We start from the raw sequence: 26,166 nt of genomic DNA, 5'->3' as shown, positions 1-26,166 counted from the left end.
TTGGCCTGAGCTGGGAGCATTTACAATCCATCTTCTGAAAATTTGCTTTGCATGCACAGAAGCACCGGTCATGCCTTAATGTTCCATATTTACTCACAAGCAGTACATACAACAAGAGCGTCATCACAGGTCTCCTTCAAGGGTGGCCAACGAACAGCACACATTTGCTGCACTCTCATTAAGAATTGATGATGCAGAAGAGATAATAACATCTTTGTTGATTTGTTAAATTGGTGCCTGCCATTTTGTATTTGAAATTAATGTTGTAATGCGCAATCAAGGGGCATGTGTTTGTCATTTTAATTTATAACCACCTCCAGCTTAATATTAATTGTCATCCCTGTCTCCTTGCCTTGCAGTGCTCGGAGCAAGTGTCTGTGATGGGCTGTCGGCCTGCATCTGAATAGCTCCAAACCAAAGAAAAATATCCTCTCCTGACCTACTCTGAAGAACAATATTTTATTCAATCAATGTTGCAGTTTCCCCTGGGGGGAATAACTCCAGAAGTAAGAGGTGGACCCTCAGAAAAGAGCAACAGTGGACCATGTGATACCTGACCTTCACAAGAGAACTTACGTTACACTCCAGAAGATGTCAAATCTGATCTGAGGCTACTCCCGAGAGGATCACCCAGCTCATCATTTAATCATCTTTTCACGTGTTGTTGAGCAATACTCGGAAAAAACCATGGGCCAACAGTGATGGAGTGTAGTTATCAATGCTGGATCTTCAGTTATTGAAGAGTACCAGACATCTCACAATGGATTTGAACAAGATTTTCTCCACCGAAGGGTGACCGTGAGAAAGAGTGGAGTGGGCTGGAATCGAACACTGGGAGTTGGGAGGATTAGCTTGAGTGCCGCTAACCCATGGTGGATCCTCTGTGAGTGGGACAAAGGACTCAGCAGTGGAGGATGTCCGCGGAGGCCGAGGTCCAGCCGGGTGTCAAAGCCAGCCAGCGAAGGGAGTCCAGGAGGATCAAAGGTATGCACAGTTTTACTTACCAAATACTCTCAACGCTGCCACAGTAACACACTACTACAGCAATTATGTCATTCTGTAAATTATTGGATATATTAAGTTAACATGGTGTCTTTAAATGTGTGGATTGAGAAGAAGTGTCAGATATATAATGTTGAGGGAAATGTACCGAAAAGACCACTAGATAAACATATAGCAATGGGAGTCATGTTTGGAAGGATCTAAACAATGTTGGACTACACAGAGAAAAACCTCACTCAAGTCAAGCCCGCCGAGAGGCTGACTGTCTCATCCAGAGGATCCAGATGTAGTAGCTGCTATTCCATGTTGCCCCAGGGGTAGTGCCATGATTTAGGTGTCATGGACATGGTAATTCACACCCTGTCGCTTTGATGAACAGCAAAAGTGATGTAATAGGACGAGGCATTCTCCCAACGTTCAGTGGGAGATTGAAATTGGATGGAATTGGCAGAGAGGAGGAGAGAAAAGGGCATAGACAGGTACAAAAAGAGTGAGATTCACTGGTGAAGAGGGAGAAAGTGAGCAAGAAGAGGGTGCTTTGTCGTTTGCCCTTGCTCTCTTCATCCTTTTTTTCTCAGTTCTCCATCCATGAATAAAGCCACTCCAGCTAGTCCAGTAAATCTGGCTTCTGTGGGCTGTAACGAGGCCGCGGGGCCAGGTCCTCGGTGGCTGTTCCACTGGCCCTGTCGGATAGCTCAGATAAATGGCTGGGCTGGAGGAGGGCCCATTGATTTGAGTTAAGTGGAGTTTGGGGGGTGTGGTTGGGGGGGCTCTGAGCGAGGGAGCTATTACACACGTGGCCATGCGGCTCGTCAGAGGGGGCTATCAGCACAGGCTATCAGCACAGTCTATCAGACCCTGACTTTACCATGTTAATCACATGTGCTGCAGGGAACATTGTCACAATCAGCAAAGATGCTATTTAGGTCCATATAAATGGAAATGGGGCAGCGTAAATGCATGCAGACTGTCACGAAGCACAGCTAGTGGTGATTTTGAGGAGGCCGGGGCAAGGTGAAGGACACTACTGAGAATCAGGTTGATGGAATGTGTTCAGCTGAAGCACTGTTTATATTCATATGGGTGGGAAGCAACAGTTGAAATGGGTGCAATTTATTGAATAGGGTTGGCGTTGTTCTTCATCAAAGTGATTTAAATGCAAAAGCAAGCATCAGTCCATTTCTTAACACTTTCTGACTTCCCTCCCTTGTGTGTTTTCTCAATAACTATAAATAAATTCAATTTTTGTGAAGATTGTTTCACACAAATCTAGCTTTTTTTAAGGCTAATTAATTTCTTAAAACAGCCACAGATAGTGCAGTATTTACAGCAGTGGGATAGTCTAGTGTGATACTGCCTCCTAATGTCAATATGCATTAAAGAGGCTATTGGTAGAAAATTACACAATGTCATTTAACAAGCAAAAAAGCCTAAAATAATGGCGCTAATTGCTAACCATCAACTATCCCCCGGTGAGTACTGCAGGTTTCAGACAGCCTCCAGCTGTACCAGTAGCTAGCTAGCTGCTAAGACTTAGATACAACATGTAAATAAGGCCCTTCTAGTTACCAGTAGGCATGATCTTCTTCTGGCTAAGGCCATAGCTAGCTCCTTATACTTAAAGCACCTGAGCCAGGCTAACGCGTACTAGATCTGTCTTTTCCCATAAAATGTCAAAGTAACAAAATATTACTGATCAGTAACTGTTATATTGTAGCTGAATTTCACATTTGAATCCTTCACACCCTTTTTCACTGAAAAATTTAATCATAAGCTACAATTGTAATTTGTAATTTGTTACTAAATAATACTTTTATCGCCTGTTCTGGTACAATTCAATGGTGATTTTGGTCTTTTACATTTTTTTTTTTTTTTTTTTATAATAAGTAAACTCTTGCATATTCACAGCCTTATGGTTTAATGCCTGCACTCCTTAATATTTGCATAGAGCATTGTTATTCACTTGAGGATCAAATTTCAGAGGGATATGAAACCGGAGCCATTATGTTGTGTTTTGTTTTGAGGGATCTCATAGCATTTATCGTTCCTTTTTCAAAACATTTGGAAAAAGCAAACCTAACTGTAAAACTCTGCCACAGCAAAGCCAAAGCTGCACTCTCTTTCCATCAACAGAATTGCTTTACATGCAGGACTTTACTCTATCTCCATAGCAACTGTTGCTCTCCCACTGTAATCCGTACACACACACACGCACACACACACACACACACACACACACACACACACACACACACACACACACACACACACTCACACAAAAACGATTCATTTTAAAAAGAGAGACAAGGAATAGAGGACAGAGAGACATTGAGAGAGAAGGAAAGAGATGCAGCGAACAGAGAAGAGGCAGAGAGGCAAACGGCAGATAAAATCACCAGTCACCACACATACTAGATTTAATACATTGGAAAAATGGTAAGAGGCAGTAAAAAAAAAAATACCCACAATTCCACCCTGCTCAAACACTATTCCCCACATTTGACCGAATCATTTGCCGGTGCGCTTTCTGTTCATTACACCTCCTCTTCATGAATGTGCCAATAGCATTGTGGAGCTCCACACCTTTAACGAATGATCCTGCCCATCACCACCAAGAAAACATCAATACCTGCATGTAACTGCAGTGATTCAACGGTCTATCCACTACATTGATGACGTGAACAATACCTGTCATTAACTCTCTAACTGCTTTAACGATCAGCCATTAAAACCCAAACCCCGATACGGTCTTTAAAGCCAAAGTTGGGCGGTTGAATTTTTCGACGTCGGTGTGGGTTGGTCGTGCTGCTGTTAACGTTTGTAAATGTGTATCTGTGTGCTTGCTGAGGCTTATGACAATTATTTTGTGCACATGGGGAAGGCAGATGGCGAGGACAGATTTGCCTTCCTCAGACATCCATTCTCTTTACCGCTGCTTAGAAATATCAGTGCCCTGTGCAGAGACGCACAAAATAATGGTAAACAATATTGCATTTAGGTGAACGCGTAGGTCAGTAGGCATCGCCGTACATTCATCCAATCATCATGGCTCAGTTGTTTGGCGTCTCTGACTGGCCCACTACTACTAGCACACAGGGATATTGACGGGAAGACACAAGCTGACACGGAAACATACTCAGAGAAGTTCACAAGGTTAAGCTTCCTTGATGCCCGGATTCCCGACAAAAAGTTCCTCCTTGCCAAGTCCTTATATCTGGAGGGGCACTTCTGACTCTCCATCTGCTGCCATCTGTCCCTTCAACTGTCCCCATTCTAGTGTGGCAAGGAGGGAGGATGCAACACTGTGATCACAGACAAGCCATGAAACAGTATGGTGCAGGGCGAACAGTAATTGTCACCGCCATGGTCCTGGTGCAGGGCCTGCATGTCAGGTGGGTGATAATAGCGTTTGAGTTGAGGCCCCTCTGATGTCCCTGGCTTTTTAGATATCAGCTCAATGTTTGAATATTTGGCATATAAGTCATTATGAGAGAGTTGAAAAATGAGGGCAATAGGAGATATTAGGAGGGGAGATATTTGACAAAGTTCCCAGGCTGGATTCTAAACCAGAGGACTTGTGCATCTCGGACCGGCAAGATTCCCAAATGGCAGGAGTGTGTGTGTAGGATCCACTTAGATGCAGACCAACAGTAGACAACGCTTCAGGCAGCCCTCTGTCAGACAAAATGTGAGCATCGGGGTTTATGGGCCAGAAATATTGTGAGGACCGTTCAACCTTGGGTAATTGTAAATTCAGAAAGTCAGAGGAATATGTGTCACCCCCCCCCAACACGCACACACAGATATATACACACACCTTCTCCCTCTCTCTTCCCCCCTTTCTTACAGTGTGTAACAACATGAAACAGCTTGCCCCGCAGCTCTTTAGTTTTCAAACACACTCGCTCCTCGTCTTGATCTGAACCCAGAGCACGTACTGTAGCGTACGAGTTATGCCACTATGTCAACGCTCTCATTCCGTATGCAAGGCCTACTTTCTGGAGGATCTGCGCATAAACCTCTAAATCTCTCCTGAAGTGTTATTAGGGGGAAAATGGCACGCCGAAATGTAAAGAAACAAACGGCACAGAGCAGAGTCTGGTTAAAGCGAATACGAGAGAGCTGCACTGGAATTGGAACTGATGGTGTTTAAAATGCAACTGGAGCAGCATGCATTTTACATTACATTACAGAGAGTGTATGAGTCAGTAAAATCAGATTGGAATACATAATAGTGTATGAATAGACTAGAGACTGTGTATGAGGGTTGGGTTGAGTCACGTACAGCGGTAATTATTGTCGGAGTCCTCCTGCTCTTGCATCTGTCCTGCAGTGTTTAACCATAGCAGTGTGTATAGTGAGTCTTTTTAGTGAGTTTGTCATCAAAGTGGGAATGTTAATTTCTCTACATGGTAGCTGTGCGCACGCCATGCTGTCTGGTTAATGTTGGGAGGAACATGGTGGCTGTATATAAGACTCATTATCCTCTGGCAGAGAAACAAGTCTGAATTAGACCCAGATTTGACATTCCCTTGCTTGGAGACTTTAATGACTTTAGCATCTTCGAGCCCCCTCTTCCCCCCTTCAGAGAATTGAGCACTCATGAATTAGTGAGAGGGAGGTTGTGAACGTTTTTTTTTTTGATCATTATAAGTCAATTTTCTCATTTTTCTTTTAAATATTTCCTTTGAGGCCGCGGGGATGGAATAAGCAATTCCATATGTCATTAAGTAGATTTAGTATGGATGGCAATAATGTCTGTTTCTGGATGGAATTTTTGTATTTTGTATTCTTGTATGTCTAATTTCAGCCTGACAGTTTTTGTAATTAGGGTTGATAAACCTTGTTCTCTCCTCGCACACACAGCTTAGCCAGCCACTTAAACGGATGTACGGTACAGGCTCATGACCTAGAATTGAGTGAGCAAGGGGCTGGAAAACTGTTAAATTCTCCAAGGTGCCGGTGACCTTGATTTTGAAATCCTGCAATCTCTTTGTGTAAATGCGGCAGCAAACTGTTACATTTTTAATTTTTTTTGTGTTATAGGCTGACAAAACCTGGCACATGAAAGGGTAGTAGGGTCTATACATTGCAGACACGCGAAGGCAGCACTCGAGGCTCGCACACCTCTTAATCAAGAAAGCGTGCGACGGCAGACAGTGCAGGGACAAAGTGAGAAAGGTGTCAGTGTCAAGGTGGTGTCAGGGCAGCAGCAGAGATTGACAGACAGAATAATCAGCTACAGGAATGGGAGAGGGAGAAGGCACGGGATGACATTAGAAAGCCCAGAGGCCATCCAGACACATTGGAAAATGCAGCCCCCCTCCCAACCCCTGTCTCACACCACCATCCAACATCCATCACCCAGGGAGGGCCTGGTGGATTGTGGGTGAGCACTGGACCGCGATGATTCCCCTCAATAGCAGCCATTCAAGGTGGTTCGTCACCCGCCAATAGCACCCATGGGAACTATGGGCGTGGGTGAGGCGTAGGAGTGAGCGCACCCCCCCCCCCCCCCCACTCGGACACCCCGTACCCTTCCGTCCGAGCTGTCTGTGTCGATGCCCCCACAATGCCCTGCAATAGGTGATGGTTACAGAGTGTTCTCAATGTTCCACTTGTTTTTTCTCATTTAGTCCACTGGCTTTATCCAGCTTCATTTTCAATTTCCAGTCCAATTTTCTGTAAATCTCGCCCACTGCTGCTAATTTTCTTTTCATTCTGTATTTCCTATTCCATAAATATTTATACCAGAGAAGCCAACTCCATACTCCACTCACACAGACTCTATCTCTCGCTCTCTCTCTCTTTCTCTCACACTCTCTCTCTCTCTCTCTCTCACACACACAGACACACACACAGACAGACACACAGACACACACAGTTGCCTCTACACACACAGGGCAGACTTCTAAAGTATAGGATTCACTTGAGCTCACACATCCTTGTTTCCTGTAATCAGTCTCTTTCATTCCCTCCTTCTTATTTTTTTGTCCTCCGTCTCTCCCGCCGCAGGTCAGGACCGCAGTGAGGGGGGGCTTATTAAGCGTTTCCGTGGAGATGGCGTGCGCTACAAGGCCAAGCTGATCGGGATTGATGAGGTGACAGCGGCGCGTGGGGACAAGCTGTGCCAGGACTCCATGATGAAGCTGAAGGTGCGGACTTCAGTGTGTGTGTGTGTGTGTGTGTGTGTGTGTGTGTGTGTGTGTGCGCGTGTGTGTGTGTGTGTGTGTGTGTGTGTGTGTGTGTGTGTGTGTGTGTGTTTCTGTGTGTGTGTGTGTGTGCACTGGGACATCATTGAGCCACTTCACTTTTATCATTCAGATTTGGAAAAGGCATGCTCAGGCATGTCTGTATTGTCTGTTGAATGAGTCATGGGAGCTGTCCAGTCCTGTAGTTGACTCAATAAAGCTCTGTAAAAACCTGACCAGAGGGATCAAATAAAGGTCCATCCTTATTATCCCAGTAGCTCCTTTGTCACGTACAAAAAGCTACTGCGAGGCCGGTTTGATATCTTAGGTAGCAGCTTTGAATGGTAGCAGCTTTGTCCTTTATTTTCCCTCCAGAAGCTGTTGTATTTTTAGTGTTGCTCAAAGCTATACACATTTATTCATACCGCCTTTTCTTTTTTCTACCTTGGAGGCAAACTGGCCTCTTATTCTGAGATGCTTAAAGCAGTATGTCACAGTATGTCTCAAATGTTCCGGCATGTGAATGCAACCCTAACACCCATTTGTCTGCCTCCTGTGTGTCTTCTCATGTCAGCCTCAGCCCTCTATATTTACAACACCGACCGTGGTTTTAAATTCGAGGCACGTTCGCAAACTGTGATAACGTGACCCAGAAAATATTTTACCCGGTGTTTGTTTTTTTAAGTAAAAAGATAAATTCAAATACAGCCCCAGAGTAACTGTACAGCACAATAAGTCGGCATACTGTGCAATAAAATGTTCCCCTTATTTACTGCTGCTACGCCTGTCAAGCTTTCCATTCTTGCGCATTTGCCGTTTGCAATGATAACGCGGGTAGATTTACCACTTGAAATTCTGAGTCTTTTCCAAAACAATGGTTCCTTGATATCAGACAGATGTAGACAAAAGGCTTTCCATTTCTAGCCAGAGACTGTCAATCTAGTCGGCTGAAATGACGGCTGACGCTAGCGGGGTTTATCAGCTGTAGCTAGCTACCTAATTAAGTCAGCAGACGCTCCAAGACTTGGGGTTAGAAAACAGTCAGTAATAAATATAAATTACGTATGACTTGAAAAACATGCTTTTGCATGCTTCTTCTTCTCAAAAGTTTACTCTGCATCCTCTGTAATGCCAACTGCGATTACAGGTTACAATGCTCTCTTTGTTGGGGCAAAAAAGTAGCACACAAGCATCTTTGCAGTAGGTGTCTACGGGATAAATCCTTCTCCCTTAAAAAAAGAACGTATACATATATATATATACATATACACACATATATATATATATATATATATATATATAAGCCTGCATGGCTTTTTAAGTATCCTCTCACAGACTTTGCTGGAGATTAAGTGTGTGGGAAGCCCCAAAGTGAAGAGCTGTATAGCCAGAAGGCAAAGCCTCTCCTCACCCATATCCATTCCGAGTGATATGTCCAATAGAACAACGTTTTCCCCGCCTCCACCTGACATTTTAACATTGCACTCCGTATGACTCCAGTATAGTAACCACCAGTCAGTTACAGTCAACGGAGCAGTCGATTCAGACCTGCTATTATCTGGACAGGGAATAGAGGAGGGAACGAGGGTCTCTATTGAGCTGCCTCTTGCTGCCTTGAGGACTAATCCACCAAATGGAGAAGCCGATGGCTGATTGACAACATCCATCGACTCTCTCGCCCGCCCGCCTCTCTCTCTCTCTCACTTCATTTCTTCCTCATCCCTGTTGCTTGTTCTGCTCTGTATCGCTCTCTCTTTACCCTTTCCGTCTTTGTACCCCTGCCATCCCATCAGCTCCCCCTTTTCTCATATGAAAGTACATTTCTGTATATAAGTATGAATGGATAGTTTTTCTTTAAAACCTCCCTGTCGAGGCAGAGCTTGATGCTGATTAATGGCTCGGGTTTTAAAGCCTCTGGAAACCTGGTCGTAAGATTTAAAGTCTATATATGATATCAAACATTGGGTGTCTCAAAAAGCTTTCAAAAAAATCCGGTTGAAAATAAATGATCATAAATATTAAAACAGTTGGTTAAAAAACACCTTTTTTTACTGTCTCTGTTTGACAGGAGTGGGTGTGGCAGTAGCAAACGGTCTCCATGGCAACAGTCATTGTTTTTACAGAACGTTCAGGCAGAGAACTGCTGAATACTAATTGAGTGCTAAGAACTAGATCATAGCCCACCCCCATCTAAATTTCTGTAAAGTTTACCAAACTTAAATGACGATATCTTTCATTTGGATTGATACATATGCCAACTCTTTTCAGATGCTTACTATCATTTAAAAAAAACTTCCCATATTACATAGTTGGAAGGATTTTGTGAAATTGGTTTTCCGCGGGCTTTAATAGGAGATGAGGCAAAGGCTTGCTGATACACAGAAGAAGTCGACCAACGCTCAACATCACTGGGCTGTGCATTTTTTTGCCTCCTTTCCCTGCTTCCCTCCTCTCCTCTCTCTCAGGCTTTGTTCTATGAAAGACGTGTCAGGCAGAAGGGTCGCGTCAAACAGGCGCACGGTGGAAATGTTAATTGTTTTCTCGATTAGAGTTGAGAGAATGTAAGAAAGGGGAGCTGCTGACGTCCATGGGAAAAGCACACTTCAAAGGCTGGATGGGTTGTTCACTCAGCACTACGGGACGTTGTGGGAGCGAGCGGGGTTGGGTCAGCAGCAGCAGCGTGATCCGTTCTGTCAGCGAATCTCGCCCATATTGTTGTTAGCTAGCACTTGTGTATGTCACGTTGAAGTGCACTAGACTTAACTTCCAGAACAGGGAGAGAAAAAGCGAGAGGAAGAAAAAAAGTGCCTGGGGGGGAAAACAAGAAAGAAAGAATAAGGCCGAAATAATAATAAGTCGCAGCACAAGGCAACGTGTGAATTCCATCGGGAGTGAAGCTTCATGAAAAGACACATGAAAGAACATTCTGTCCTATCACACCTTATGTAACTACTGTCACCCTAGCCTACAATCCCCCCCACACCCCTCACCCACACCCCATATCTCCCACTGTCACACTCACCTGAGTCGGAAGAGAGGAAGGCTCACTTGTCTTTCTCGCCGAGCTCATATCCTTTCATCTCCTCACGTTGTTTTTCCTTTTAATCTCCTGCAGGGAATGGCTTCCTCGGCACGTTCCAAAGGGGAGCACAAGCAGAGAGTCTTCTTGACGGTCTCGTTCGGCGGCATCAAGATTTACTGCGAACGATCGGGGGTGAGTAGCATGTCAGCGAATGTGGGCCCCGTGGCACCAGGGCCTTGGCCAGCTGCTGCACCGTGGAACCCACAGCATAGGACATCCAGAGGGCAGACGCTCACACGGTTCAGTTCACAGCGGCTGCCAGGGCCCGCCATCTTGTAAGCGTGGGCTGGCACGGTTGACATATTAGCACAGCCACACTACTACTATACCTGCACAGAAAGGAAGATGATTCACCAAGGTTATATGCTGAAGTAAAATTGGCCCTTTTTCCATCGCTACATTTGCAAGAATCCAGATCCCCTCCCCCCCCCCTCCGCAATTTATCGATGTAAAAAAAGCCATAGCACGCTTTTTTACACTGGACAGTTTGGCCTTTAGCTTATAAAGATTGAACTTGACACCATTAAATTACAAGCCTTTCATTTGATATTTGACCCTGAGTCAACTGGTTTAACTCATACCCCAGTCAGATTAGGCTGGGGTATGCTGCAGGACCCACTTACTGTAAAATCACTCAGGCCCCTGTCTGCCTGCTAATGATAGCGCAGTGAGCAATGTTATGGTGATGTTATGAGACGGGCTGTTTCCTGCCTGCGTCCTGGCTTCCATCCCCCTGGCGGACTCAGAAGGCCTGCTGTTCCATTACAGGATGATGGAGGGGCCTCGGCGCTCCCCCATCCTGGGGCCTAGTGTTGGCTAGATAGGCCCACTCTGCTCATCAGCGCTAACCGATAATTAGCACTCAGTTCCGCCCCTTAATGATCATTGCCGCTAATGCTAATTACACCATGGCTCCACCTCGGCTGTCGTTAGCGCTAAACTCATAATTACGCAACAGTGTTTTGTCCCGTGGCTGGCGGACCCCCACCCCTACCACCCACCGCCTATTTACCCAAAAAGAATTATCAAAAAAAAACCTATCTTTGATCATATCTCTTTCTAATATGACTGGCGGTGATATTGGCGGGTCTTTCGCCTGCAATGAAAGAGAACATTAAGCCTCCCGCCACCACCACCACCACCAACCAGCTCAACAGCTTTTGACAAGCTCATTTGTTGTTTTGGAAATCAGGCCCCTAATGCTGCTCATTTTATTTACTGATTACTGGCAGTAAATAACACTCAACACTTAATATCCCCATTGAGTTATTATGGTGGAAATGGGGGGGATCACTCGAGCTCAGGCAGCGTCAGCAGGCATTTAGATTGAAATACTTTATGTAAAGCTGACACGATTCCCGCGCTGAATCGGGTAGACTAGTCATATTAGTTTTGTATTTTGCATTAATCCGAGGCGTTACAAGCGACGCGCCACACTGAATATCAGCTCATATCCAAATGAACGCTCCTCCTCAGTGCCTGAGCTCATCTCTGCTAATAGTGGAGCGGCAGGTTGGTGTGCCTGAGTGACAGCTGGATTACTCTGTGTGTGTCGATATGCGTGCACGTTTGTGAGCTTTGTGGTTTCTGTTTCTTTCGCCTCATGTGTCAGAGCACGAGATGATCTCTTGCTTACTAATTTTTTTATCAAAACATTCACAATGATATGAAAGGAGGACATAAATAGAGCTGTCCGACACAATGGCATAAAATATGCATCAATCTACTGAATTATATTGTTGAGGACTCCTCTGATAGAAACTATAGCCTCTAATATATAATATATAATATACAGATCTGAACAGTGCTTAAATTCTCCGCACTCTGTCAGAGACGCTCAGGCTCGCTCTGTGTTGGTTGCCTTAACAATATGCAAAGATGTTTAAAGCAGGTTTGACCTACTTTTCCTTCCAACACAGTTTATAGTGCTTGTAGTTGTACAACATTAATGCTAAGACGAGGCAGACTTTCAAATAAAACAAGAGAATTCGGGAAAGGAACACCCACAGTAGATTAAGTGGTTATTGTTGTATTTCACATGGGCCGCGATGGCCTTTTGTGGATTTCACATTTTCCACTCCAACTTTGTGCCATCTAGGTGCAACTGCATCACCACTCGGTCCACGAGATCAGCTACATCGCCAAGGACACCAGAGACAATCGGGCCTTTGGCTATGTCTGCGGGAAGGAGGGCCACCACAGGTTTGTGGCCATCAAGACCGCAGCGTCGGTGAGTACTTCTCCGCTCTGCTGGAGCTGTTTAAGTCAAGGCTCAACTGACCACAGGCGTTCATAGGCAAATTCGACGTCATCAACATTTTTTTATTTCCAAATTGTACCTCTGAAATGAACATATGATGTGGAAATTTGACTCGAGCTGTATTTACGTAATGAGCCCTGCCTGATACCAAGTCATTCAAGTGCACAAGCCTAACAATGAAATATTTAAGCAGTGTGGATTTGCGAGGCCTGGCTACATGGTCTCATTTCTCATTTACTGATAGAATATATTTTATAAAGCTTTCGTTCAAAATGTAAGACATAAATCTTTTACTTTTTTAGTCTCCCGTACAGTCTTTGGGTAGTCAAGTTGTTCCATGACAAGCCTTAAACCACAGCTCTGGAGCTCTGGAAAGCTGTGGAACAAATGATGGTTTGACTAGAAATGGAGAAAAAGAAACTGTTCAGCTCAGTGTTGAGTGCTTGGCGTTTACTCCTGTGCACAATCTCGGAAACCAACCAATGCTAATTTTAACATGCAACTACTCGTCATCTTTAATCCTATAGCCTCTAGATAAAGCTGGAGTCAGTGATTCTGGAGAGTGTTGTCAAACTCACTTTCCAAGTCAGTGAATATCTCCTCTGCTACCTGTCCGTACTGTGTGTGTGCTGAAAAAAAATCAAGTGTTAATACACAACTTATATGCTCTGTAAACAGCATGCTGCTAGCTACAGTGACCCCCTTTGCTCACATACCCATTGTTTACATGCAAATACAGCTGTAAAGTGCAATAACACATTATGTGCAACAGTATCAATGAGCACTTTTATCCAATTTAACTGCATACATTTGCAATGAGTGTATAAGTGTATGATACAGAATGTGAGTATATAAGTGAATGGAATTAATGCATACTTATATATCATCTATTTTATTGAGTCCGGTCTTTGAGTGCACCTGAATTTCGTTGTAAGTTTTGTGCAACGAAAATCAAGAAGCTTATCTTATTTTACCCAGGCGGAACCTCTCATCATTGACCTGCGCGACCTCTTCACGCTCATCTATGACATTAAGCAGCGTGAAGAGATGGAGAAGAAGGCCCAGAAGGACAAACAGTGTGAGCAGGCCGTCTACCAGGTAGGACGCCTATAGGGCACATTTTTCCCTTTTTTTAATTTATTTTTCCTTTCTTATGCGGAGGGGAGATCACAGGTCACCACACAGCCAGCGATTCATTCACACAGCAGAAAACTAAATGCTTTCAAGATTCGTCTGAAGGGTTTGTCGGCGCCATTGATTTCTATGTTGAATATCTAAATATAATGGATATGCAACAGCTTTATTAGTCAGGTACGTATGATAGAAAATGTAAGCTTTTGGTGTGTCCGCGAAACCACTGTTTCATTAAAACACAGCACACTGTCAGCCTGTAATTACACTTGCTGGCAGGAAAAGACAGACGTTTTTTTCTGAGCTTCCTCCGTTTATTTTCCAATGAGACGCTAAATTGGGCTGCACTGTCTTACTGATGAAAAAAAAAAAACTGTGTCGTCTGCCTTCTTTCCCACCACTTCACAGACCATCCTGGAGGACGAAGTGGATGATCCGGTGTACCAGGTAGGTCTGTAGGCACACAGAGCAGGAGACCAAACACACATCATGCTGTTCTAGCTTAACTAGTGCTGTTTTCACTCTTAAAGCTTGGAATAATACAAACAAACAAACATCAAACAAACACAAAATAAATCCTTAATTTAAAAAAATATCTCCTCCAGTCACTGATCTGCTTGAATTAATGATGCATTATATTCCACCATTCCATGTAATACACAGTAGACCATCTCTAGTGGACAGTTTTGTTCAACCATTCAACTTCCATCGGCCGGTGCAGTGTTGTAAAACCATATTTTTTTCAGTTGATCTGTGTCAATGTTCTGATTTCTTCCAACGACATGCCCCCCCCCCCCCCCCCCAACCCTCCCCTGACTGATTGTTACCCCTCCTCCCACTTTAGCCCCGTGCATTTATTTGGCTGAACACGATTTTTCGTTTTATCTCTGTGTTTGCTCACACTGAATACAGACAACACTAACTCTTACTCTGAATGCTATGTTCAGTGGTACGTCCAACCACCTCCCAGATCACCTCTGTTCTTTGCTCTTGAAGTGTGTTTTTTGCATTGAATCATTCCATTTGCAGCTTTCGATTGTGTTGATGTTGGTTGACAAAACTCCAGAGTGTGGCCAGAATCTTAAAGGAGTGCTTTGACATTTTGGGAAACACACTTTTTCTTGCTGAGAAGATCAATGCCACTCTCATGCCTGTGCAGTAAATATGTAGCTGTATATACAGTCTATGATCTGTAGATAGCCAGCCAATAGCTTAGCTTAGTTTAAACACTGAAAACAGGGGGGAACAGCTAGCCTTGTTCTGTTCAAAGGAAACAAAATATACACCCGCCAGCATCTGAAAAGCACACTAATATTATGTATTGTATACTATATAAATATTACATCTAATTTGTTTATTCCCAGCTGTAGCTGTAATGCTAATGATCATTCCTTCCAAAATGAAAGTAACGCTAATGTTATATCCACACAGCACATCATTTTAACTTAGCTAACCTTTTTTATAAATGTTGGTGTGCTAATGTAGTTTGTGCCAGCAGTTTAACTGTCACTTCTTCTTCTACTCTTATACTCTTATATATATATGTATATATATATATGTAAGTACTACTCAAAAATCAGGGGTTACAGTGTGTGATCCTGCAAATTAGTAGTTAGCTTACAGGTCGTTTGATAAGACTTTGCAATGAAACCGTAATTGGTTAACTTATCCATTCGTCCGTTTTTCCCATATTACTAGAAAAATTGTCATCATTTCTGTTGACACTTTAACCTTAAGCTGCTAGACAATTTCTTTTTCAGTGGGACAGAGCTAGGCTAGCTGTTTCTGCCTGTTTCCTCTCTTAATGCCAAGCTAGCACCAGCTCCTTGACACATTAACTCTACAGACATAAGAAACGTACCAAATCTTCTTGTCTTACTCTCGGCAAGAAAGTGAATAAGCCTACTGATCAAAATGTCAAATTATTCCTTTAATTTGAGGTCCACAAGGGCATCTTTCCTATAAACGTCAACCTTAAGGAGTTAATGTCCCTTTTGAGGATGTGTGAGACTCATGGAACTCAAGCCAATATTTTTTTTCTCCAAGAGGTGGAGCGTCACATTGCTGATGTCGAAGGGAAACGTCTAGCTGTGACCTCCACATTGCCTTGAACTACTGCCTGACCTATTATACTTGTGCTCTTTCCTTTTCCCACCCTTTTTTCTTTCTCTCTTCATCTCCACCACATCTCTTTCCCATGCCCCATTTCGTATACCTCCCATATTCCTGATCTCATTTTGTTCCCCACTCGACGGCATCCTCGCTCCCCTGTGCTTTTCATTTATTCTTATCATGTATCACTCCCTCGTTGTATCTCTCTATTTTATATGCCAACCCTTTCTCTCTGCCTTCCCATCTCATCACTCTCTACGCTTTGCCCACTTTACTTCTGTTCTTTAGTATATAGTGTTTGAGGCTGGACACGAACCCCTCCGTGGCCCCCAGTCAGAGGAGAGCGTGTATCAGGTACAAAGACAAGAATTGCCCCCTTTTTGTTCTCCCACTTCATTCCCTGTGATAGATGATAATAGTGTCAGTACTAACAACATGACTTTATAGAACCTTTCTCAAAGAAGACTAAGTGCAGATTGTTTTTTTTGAAGAAAGGGATTTCTGGGTTTTTTAACAGTAGATCAAACTAAGGTTTCTTTTTTCATGTGGCTGAAGATGAAAAGCCATTTATGAAATAACCAAATTAAGTTATTGAGATGTATTAAAAGGGCTTCGGTTTATGGAATGGTTAATATCCAAGACAAGAACGTTTTAGTCCTGGTAAAAAAACAGGTCAAAAGAAAACGTGGGAAAAACATGAAAAAAAACAGTGGTTAAGAGCGAGTTTGGTTTAACACCGCAAACACTTTGAGCAGTTGCTTTATCTAAAATACAATATAAGGGCAACTAATGTATCTGTGTACAGTATATAGCCAAATAAACTCATTCGTTTTGCAAAAAGAAGTCAGTCAATAATTGTAACCGTGAGTAGTTTTGCTCACAACAGCAGTATGCTACAAAGCCAAGCTGGTGTGCAGCGTGTCACTTGACTTATCTGACACTGGTCCTTACACTAGCATTACTCCCTGCAGTAGTTGCGTTGCTGAGGAGTTTGAGGTGTGCAGCAGTCTGCCTGTCACCTGAAACACTTCTTATCTCACATCTCACTGACGCTGCTCCTTCTTGTTCCACCGCTCCTTGCAATAGTTAAAACTGATATGGTGTCAAAAAATGCAAGAATTACCATGTCTTGTTTTGTAGTTGGTAAACACGGGGGGAACCTTTCCCATGGCTTCTTTACAATCGAAGCCAAAGCCCATGTCTTGCCAGTTGTCACTTTTAACGTGAAGCAGCTGCTGCAGCATTTCCAGTAAGCCTAACTTAAAGGAGAAGTCAGTGATTCTGGAGAATGCTTATTGTCAAAATCACTTTTTGTCAAAATAGGTGAATACCTCCTTAAGATCTGCTACCTTTCGGTGCTGTGTGAGCACTGAAAATAATCCAGCGTTAATACACAGCTTCAGCTTTGTAAATGGGCATGTAGCTAGCTTTTTGATGACCCCTTTGTTTATATTTCTTTACATACCAGTTTACACAGCCTAGGCTGTGTATTAACACTGACTTTTGACGACAAGCATTCTACAGAATCACTGACTCCACCTTTAATACACCTTCGATATGCTGTACAGAATGTGCACACAACACAGTGTAGCTGATAGCAATGAGATAAGATAATTATACTTGATTACATGCCACATTGTTTCCTCTGAATATGTTGGCAGTTTGAGTTCAGCATGGAAATAGGGGACCAATTAAAACTACTAGGGCGAGAGGTAATTACAGAATGTAAACATATTGGATGGCTGTTGCCGAAATAATTATTTCATGAAAATAATCAGAAGGAATATAAGATGTTAGTAATGAAAAGGCTTTAAGTATAGCATATAGCGTCTAAAACAGAGCCAAGACTCAAGGTCAGTTGTTTAGTCTTGACAGTTCAAACTTCATTTTATACAGTATACCCAACACTTTGACCTTTGGGCTTTAGCCCATTTGAAGGACCAGCTAGGACTCCAGGGACCTGTCGGATGGTTTAATCCTATCCCCCTCCCTCCCTTTCTCTCCCTCTCCTCAGCCTTTTTTTGCCTCTGTGTATCTTGCGTTCCTCTGAAGATGAAAGATGCAGAGAGAGATTAATCACATGCCATGCTATTTGATCTCAGAATGAAACAAGATCAATAAGACTTTGGGAAAACGTGACGGAAAGTTAACCAGCGGAGGGAGCGACAGGAGAGAACGGCAGCTAGGTTAGGAGCAGCGTACAGTTTGAATAAATGTGAGGCAAGCGTGCAAAGAAAAAAAGAGGCCAGAGCTGAGGCATTTTTGTATTGTCAGATGAACCACTTAAGATGTGCTGTTGCAGAATAACAATAGGCTTTCTTCTAAACCTCGCAGACCCAGCAAGCGCCGTCCTCAAGCATTGTTTGCAATCAATATTGATTTAAGCAGAATTGATTCAATAAAATAGCTGTAGAATTTGCATAATCCCATTGCTCTAAAAGATACAATGCATAAAAGAGGACACATTTGAAATTGGTGCAGTGAGCTTTCATTTCCCAGAATAGACAAGTTTTTTAGTCCTGTAAGCTCCTGTTTTTTTAATATCCAAGCCTAAACATTAAAGAAAAGGTGTTGCTCTGTTACTTACGTTTGAATCGACCTCCAATCCAATGCAGGTCCCAACCGGTCAGCAGAAGGAAGGGATCTATGATGTCCCAAAACGCCATTTCATGACTGTAGGTGTTTTTATTTAATTTCTTTATTATTTGTTCCTTTACTCTCTTACTTACAAACCTCTCGTAAAGATCATCTTGTCGGAAGTGCCACAACCCCCCCTTTTGACAGCGTCCACTTTTTATATTTTGTATTTTATAGTTGTATTTATGCATTACAGCCAACCGGCATTTACCTAACCAAGAACCGGGTCTTCGTCAGCGATCTGCTTTTTTTGTGACGATGATGAAACAGACCTACATTGGCCTGCTTGAATACAGTACATATGACTAATTGATTGGTCAAGCAAAGTCCGACATGTTAGCAATTTCACAGGACATTAGTGAGGCGGGCTTCGTATCCAAAATCAAATCCTGTGCAAAATCTCATGCATATCGGGACCAGATAGTCCAGACTAAATCCGTTTTTGATCAGAGTCTGTTTGCCGGTGTCGTCTGACTGGTACAGTGGACCATCTTGAGGAATAAAGGGGTGGCTGTTCTGTCTTCTTCTGAGTATGAGGACGAGAGGTTTGTAGGTTGGTTGGGTGTTGGGTTGAGCTGCATGCAGTCTAGTCTCAGCTATCTAACGACCAAGGCCACCAAACACTTGTAAAGGCTGTGCCTTAATGGAGAGCGATATACTTTTCTGCAGTGAATTGATTTAATAGGAAAGCAGCACCAAAAGCATTTTTGATCCGCACTCCCCTTTCATCCGACTGAAAATATATTTCATCTTATCCTGGATATAGGGTTTATGAGTTCTTCACCGCCATACAGTGAAAATGCCATTATATCTCTCAAATCGCCTATTAAACATTCATGTCGCCAGAACATTCACCCAGAGAGAATTTTCAGCACAACTTCTGAAAACAGCCCTGACAAAGTGCTTGTTGCTCAGCATATCAAACAGATAAACTGTCCCGGCCCCTCTCGCTATCTCGCCCAAACAGCCCATGCCGGTATAAGTAGCCGCGCTTCCATATCTCTAAGTGTTACTGCTTGTCTGTTCATTCAGTTGGAGCTTTTTTTTTTCGAGAGCCTTCAAGCTCCCCTGATGTGTGTCAGTGCCTGCAGGGAGAGACCTCTGTTTACACTGTTTACCTTCCTTCTAAATTCCTATTCATTCTGTGCCCCTTAATGGTCCCAAAGGGCTGTGCATAGCGCGACCCTCCATGTCCCCGGCTTATTCACGGAGGACATAAACACCCTTTTAGCAGCAACCTTGATTGCTGCCATTCCTCCCTTTTTTTCTTTTAAATATGTGTGTGTGTTTGTATACATATATCTGTTTATTTATAGCATGCAAGTCCTGTGTGTTCTGTGTGTTTTTGTGCTTTTTACGGTGATTCATTGTCTGCTTGTGCTTGGCCCCAGAGACATTTCATGCAACTTAGCCATCACATCGTCCCTTACATAGCCACGTCCCTCTCTCCTTTAAGTGGTGCAAATGGAGGACAGAGGGGACCAGTGCAGGGGTTACGTCTGCCTATAGGGTGAGGTGGCCTCATTGTCTCGGTCGGGTGGTTCCAGGAGCGTCTTCTTCTTCTTTCATTCATTCGATGAAATAAACACAGAGAGTAGAATCAGCATGATAAAGCCGCCCAGGCTCTCACTGGGGGCCCTCTCTTGATTGGCAGACATAGGAATATCTAATCAGAGGCTGTTTTATAGGACTGAATAGCCTTTTACCCACTCAATTATAGCAAGCCATGAAAGATTCATTTTAGATCCATTTTCTGATAATGAAACGAGGGGATAGTTTGTTTCTTGCCATGCGCAGCACAAGCTGCCTTTGTGAATAGATTTCACTCCCCACACCTACCCGCCAGTGCAAACCGCCATTGCCCTATCTGGAGACGAACCCAAGGTTTCATGACTGTGCAAATCTCATTGTCCTGATGTATCACTGGACTTTGTCTCTCTCTCTCTCTCTCTCTCTCTCTCTCTCTCTCTCTCTCTCTCTCTCTCCCTCGTCCCTCGATTCCACTCGCAGAATATCAACCACTTTGATCTCTTCGGCGATATGTCCACTCCTCCCTCGGTGAGTGCTTGTACCTCACACAAACCAAAACCCTGATTCATTTTGTGTAATTGATGCAAGTTTATTATATTTGATCTGATGATGCTCGGCCATTTGATTAGGACAGTTGCAGAGATCTAAATTGCCTGAATATCAAGCAGCACTGCAGGTTAGAGATAAGCACAGGGCGACTTCTAGGTGACTTTGATAGTGGTGGTGACGTGTGTGTGTGTGTGTGTGTGTGTGTGTGTGTGTGTGTGTGTGTGTGTGTGTGTGTGTGTGTGTGTGTGTGTGTGTGTGTGTGTGTGTGTGTGTGTGCTCTCGGCCTCCCAGATGCCCCCATCGCCTGCCAACACACTGGACCCTAGCAGGAGCAGCCGCCAGCAGCAACACAACCCTGCTGAGATGTACGCCCCCTTCAGCCCCACCTCCATGCCATCAGGTAGCTAAACCCAGACTGAGAGCCTGCATCTTCTCCACAATGCAGCACATGAAAGAGAATAAAAAGACTGGTGGTGATGTCTTCCTTTGATGTCTAGTTTGTGGAAAAACCCTGCCAACATTATGCAGATTGTGGATTTATCCCAGTTTTTATTAGGACCACACATCGGTGCAGTGGTGCGTGATTATGCTGTAACCCACGGATATATACTGTAAAGTCAAGTTTCAAATTTGACCATGCAGGGGATGTTGAATATTTTAGCGAGAAAAAGCACAGACATAGAGATTTTCAAAGAACCATTCAAGAAACTTCCAACAGCATTCAAGCCCACTGAAGAGAGAACTTTTTTTTAATGCAAGAACAATGTGCCTGTGCATGATAACTGAGCTTATGAAGTCAGTGCTTTTTGAAAGCCGACTCCCTCAATCCCCTATGTTGTACGGCACCAAACTCCAACAAGGAAGCTCTTTCAATACAAATGCAACAGAAATTTAAAGACAAACGCAAGAGAAATTGGACAGAAATGAATGAATATGAGAAGAATCACATATTCAGAGGGGGATTGTTTTTTAGGGAGTCGATTGAGTTTTGCGCTGTCAATATCATGGATAACTTGATATGTAAATATTCATGGAGATTAATGGATTTAATCAACATCAACTTGCATATGAACCTTGTTAGTCAAAGATTGTAACACAGAAATATTAACCCTTAAAGATGGAGTCAGTGTTTGGGGAGATTCTGGATACCTGTTGTCAAAAGCTGTGAATATCTCCTCATGATCCTCTGACACCTCTCCGTACTGTGTGTGAACTGAAATAATTCCAGTGTTAAAACTAAAACTTATTTTGACAACAGGCGTTCTCTAGAAAGGCTTATCTTTAATAGAGGAACTGAATATCGATATGAAAATCGATACATAATGAATGAATCACAGGACACAAAATATATTCTGTGCATTTAATCATATTAATCTCCACTTCCTGTTCTAGCTTGAACATCCTGTAATGGGTTTTTCTCTCCCCCTCCTCTTGTTTCCACTGCAGGTTACATGACCATGGGTCCGGTGCAGGCGGCCCAGTGGGCTCAGCAGCCGTTCCCTGGCCAGGCTCAGACTCTAGCCTTCCCCGTGCAGGGCCCCCTCCAGGTGGCTCAGGTCCTCCCCGGTGGTCAGCCTCTCATCTGGAGCCAGGCCAACATCTTCCCCGCCACTCAGCAGCAGTGGGCGGCCATGGCGGCCTACATGCCCACCCAGGCCGTAGGGGTTGGTGGACACGCCATACCAGCTGCCATGCTCCAAGGCCTGGTACCCATCACCACCATGTGCCCCCAAGCCTGCGATCTATCAGCCCCCTCCTCGGCCATCACCAGCCCCCAGCACACGGCCGACCCCTCCCTGCTCCACAGGCAGCTGAGTCTGGGCAGGGAAGGCCTCTGCATGGACTCGGATGCAGGCGAGGGCCCCTCTACATCGGGAGCCGGAGCAGCAGGTGTTGGACCTGGCTTAGCGTCAGCCTCAGTGAGCAGGTGTGGGACCCCAGGTCTCATGAGCGTACCGGACACACTGATCTGCAGTCAGCTGCTGCCCCCGCCTTCAGCTGCTGCTACCGCCCAGGAAGAGGAAGGGAGCTGTAGTGACCTTGATCTATCTAGGATGACCTTGAGCCCGGGTACATCCACGTCACCGTCTACTGAATCACGTAAGTGGGCTTCATTATTTGTCACAGCTTGGTAAACAATCATTGGTACCACACCATCTGCATAGAGCACATTAAAAAGACTGCATATAGGGGAACTGTTTTAAATCTATAATGTGTAACTTTGTGTGTCGCCCCCATGAGGAATTACAATAACACTGTTGGGGGCATCTACATAAGGTAATCCTTTTGGTGATAGCACATTGGTTTTATACCTTCTGCTGTATGTCCATGTTTTTTCTTAGCAGTAAAATCAACAACTGAAACATTTCCTGGGCGCTTCTTGGGATTTTTCAGGACCCCTGCGATACTTAGAAATACAGGGCGAGTTTTGTGGAGATTGAATGTAACCAACATTCATTTACAGGAAAAAAGTTACACACTATAGCTTTAATTAGCATTTCTAACTGTGGCTCTATGAATGGCACCCTGTCGATCAATCTGCCATTTTGCTCCAGACTGGCCTGGGGCTATCTTTACATCTATAAGATGCTTCCTCATGAAATGTTAGACATTCATGGTGCCTGAGGCCATTCCCCTGATGTCTGATCCATGTCCACAGCTTGTCAAAGTTTTGCTTACCCACTGAAATATGTCAACATTTAGTCCATGAATTGGCACAAACATTTGTACAGTCATTCCTGGTTCCTAGATGATATATCTTACTGCCTCTGGTGATCCCCTGACTTTTCCTCTAGCGCCACCATGAGGTTCACATATGTGGTGTTAACTGAAATGTCCCACAAATGTTGGATGGATTGCTTTGAAATATGGTACGGACATTACATAGGCAATTGCATGACTTTAGTGCCACCAATCAGTCAAAATGTTCATTTAATCCGAAGCGCTTCAGCTCTTATTGGAAAGTGTTAACATGCTATAGTCTGAACAGACACTAAACTAAGATGGTAAACCCTATAACGTGTAAACAGCTACATGTTAGCATGGCTGTAGATACTTAGTATTATTTTACTCTACACAGCGATATTAGACTAGGTCAATTCCATTTCATTTGCCTAGTCTAATATCACAAATCATACATTTGCCTCATGGCGCTTTACTATCTGTAACATCCTTTGTTCTTGCACACTAGAATAAGAATGAGCTTACATAAAAGTTAAGGTTAGAAGATTAGTTTTAAGTTTAGATTTCGTCTTAATGCATCATTTTTCCTTCATGCATTTATACTGAACCTTCCCTCTCTTCACAGCATCCACCCCGGCCCCTCAGCAGAGCTCGTCCTCAGACTGCCCCCCCTCCCAGGCCAGTGACCCTCCCACTGATCACTCCCCTGTAGACGCAGACGGCAGCGCCAAGGAGGACCTATCGGTGAGAAGTCATGCAATAAGAATGAATGAATTTCTTTTGCCAATGCAATTCAATTCAAAATGGGCTTTATGGGGATGAAAGTAAAAAAATTAAATAAAAAATTCCAAAGCAAAACATCAAATTACAATAGAATAAGTAAAAATATTCAGATAATACACAATATGAACGATATATACATTGTGGACATTATATTAGTTATATACTGTGTGTGTGTGTGTGTGTGTGTGTGTGTGTGTGTGTGTGTGTGTGCGTGCGTGCGTGCGTGCGTGCGTGCGTGCGTGCGTGCGTGCGTGCGTGCGTGCGTGCGTGCGTGCGTGCGTGTGTGTGTGTGTACCAACTGACTGGCCCTATATGCTGTTATCTTTTACTGTCATACGGATGATCTGTTCTCAAGTACATCACATACAGTATAATCACACAGGATAGAATGCCATGTGATTAATACAGGGAAAATGGGATTGATTTTACCCAGAAGAAAAATGTCAAGTCAATTAAACACGAAGGGTCACACAGATGATTTAAGTGTCTTGATTAGATCATTTATAATAAGGTAGAATTATGTTTGAAGGCGTAGGCCGTAGTGGTTTTCATTATCCTTAATGTTAGTACGGAAGCTGACATAAAATGTGGGAGAAAAAGATGCACGTTTTGCAACTGATCACATGCTTTTGCTAAAACATGTCACGTGCAAAATAGTAATTTTATGGCTCTCTCTCTCTATCCCTCTATCTCTCTCGCTCTCTCTCTGTCTCTCTCTCTCTCTCTCTCTCTCTCTCTCTCTCTCTCTCTCTCTCTCTCTCTCTGTCTCTCTCTCTCTGTCTCTCTCTTTCTCTCTCAGGACTCTGTTGTTGAAAGGACAATCTCTCCGGTGCCCAGTGAAGCCCCTGATCCTCCACTGGATCAGACCTGTCCACAGGAAGACAGCTAGAAGACAACAAACACTGAGTGAGTATTTCATGTCGCCCCCCCCCCCCCCATCTAATTTGCCTGTGTGATCCCTTCACTACCTTCACTACCTTCACATTGTAGAATTTCATGTATTTCCTCCCCCAGCACCTCGCCACATCCCTCCCTCAATTCTCCATAACCCTTTTTTGTGTTTCTTTATAAGCTATATATTTTCATTTGTCAGTGCGTCTCCATTTTCCCTCGCGGATGAGTGGTTTGTTGCCAATTTGGAGAGGAGCCTTGGTTCAGTTCAATGTGTATGCCCCTCTGCATCACACACAAAAAAAGAAAGAAATATGAGGAAGGCACAATGTTGCTACCTGGTGGTGACAGTTGTAACTGCACACCTACAGCTTCATGATATGGTTGATTTGTCTTTTAGGGGATGGAAGCTCTCAAGGCCAAGACAGAAGCTCAAGAGAAAGAGAGGAAGAAGAGAGAGGGGGAGAGAGAGAGAGAGGAGAGACTGTGAACAGCAGCCTCTCTCACAGCTGGATTACACAGACTCGCTCTGTCTTTCAACCTTGAAGGGATATTTTGGCAGTTCTGTCATCAGCTGGCTATCCTAGGATCTGCTTTAACTCCAGAGGCCACACACTGCACTGTACTCCTCGGCATGACAACCATGACTTTGGCTTTATCGTCCAATCGAAACAACCTTTCAACCAGGAAGTGACCTTTTGATCTTTGAGAACTACAGAACAGAGGGAGGTGATAGCTCCCTCCTGTAATGGATTAATGACTTTATATCCAATGCCCGCAAAGGATGGGTTACATTGCCATGGTGACACTGATGATGCAAATTCTTTTTAGGAACCTTTTGGAAGAGGAGCAGCGTCCTACTTGTATGCGGTTGACCTTCGGTTTTGTTAACTGCCAAGCAGCAAAGACTGCACACACAGCAGAGGGGTTTGCCAAATGTTCCTATAGTGTTGCTCCACCGGTTTCGTCCATTTTGCATGAAGTGACTCAATGTGGACTCAGCGGACTCAGCTGTGAGCAAAACTGTTTCTCCGCAGCTTCCTTCAAGATCGGAAGCCAATCAAAAAAATATATATAAAGAAATAGGATTTCAATTTCTTATTTTATAAGCTGTGAATTCTTTGCTGATGACGCAGAGTCATAAGAGATACCGGAATGACTTTTGAGGCATCCGTTTCCGAAAATAGAGAAAAAATCGCCAAACATCTATTTTGTAAATAAGAATCTTCCCCAGTCCCCCCTACCTGAGCCTCCGTGCCATATGATAGCTCTATGCCTCTCGGATGCCAACTACCTGTGTTTTATCTCAAGCAAAG

General features: G+C 43.7%; 1 protein-coding gene across 1 annotated transcript; it reads left to right on the top strand.

Annotated features, from left to right (window-relative positions):
* Positions 1-914: 914 nt before the first annotated feature.
* dab1b (DAB adaptor protein 1b) lies at positions 915-24,848 on the top strand (the record flags this gene model as incomplete). Its single annotated transcript, XM_080034100.1, has 13 exons — positions 915-984; positions 7,018-7,157; positions 10,309-10,407; positions 12,374-12,505; positions 13,514-13,633; positions 14,075-14,113; positions 16,067-16,132; positions 18,394-18,453; positions 20,426-20,473; positions 20,786-20,894; positions 21,941-22,594; positions 23,802-23,920; positions 24,759-24,848. The coding sequence occupies 13 exons, from the start codon at positions 915-917 to the stop codon at positions 24,846-24,848; spliced, it is 1,746 nt and encodes a 581-aa protein (XP_079890226.1).
* Positions 24,849-26,166: the final 1,318 nt, after the last annotated feature.

The sequence above is a fragment of the Ammodytes marinus genome (genome assembly GCF_949987685.1).
Source record: "Ammodytes marinus genome assembly, chromosome: 9".
Classification (NCBI taxonomy): Eukaryota; Metazoa; Chordata; class Actinopteri; order Uranoscopiformes; family Ammodytidae; genus Ammodytes; species Ammodytes marinus.
Note: the sequence above shows the minus strand (reverse complement) of the source record. Positions and strands in the feature narration are given on the sequence as shown.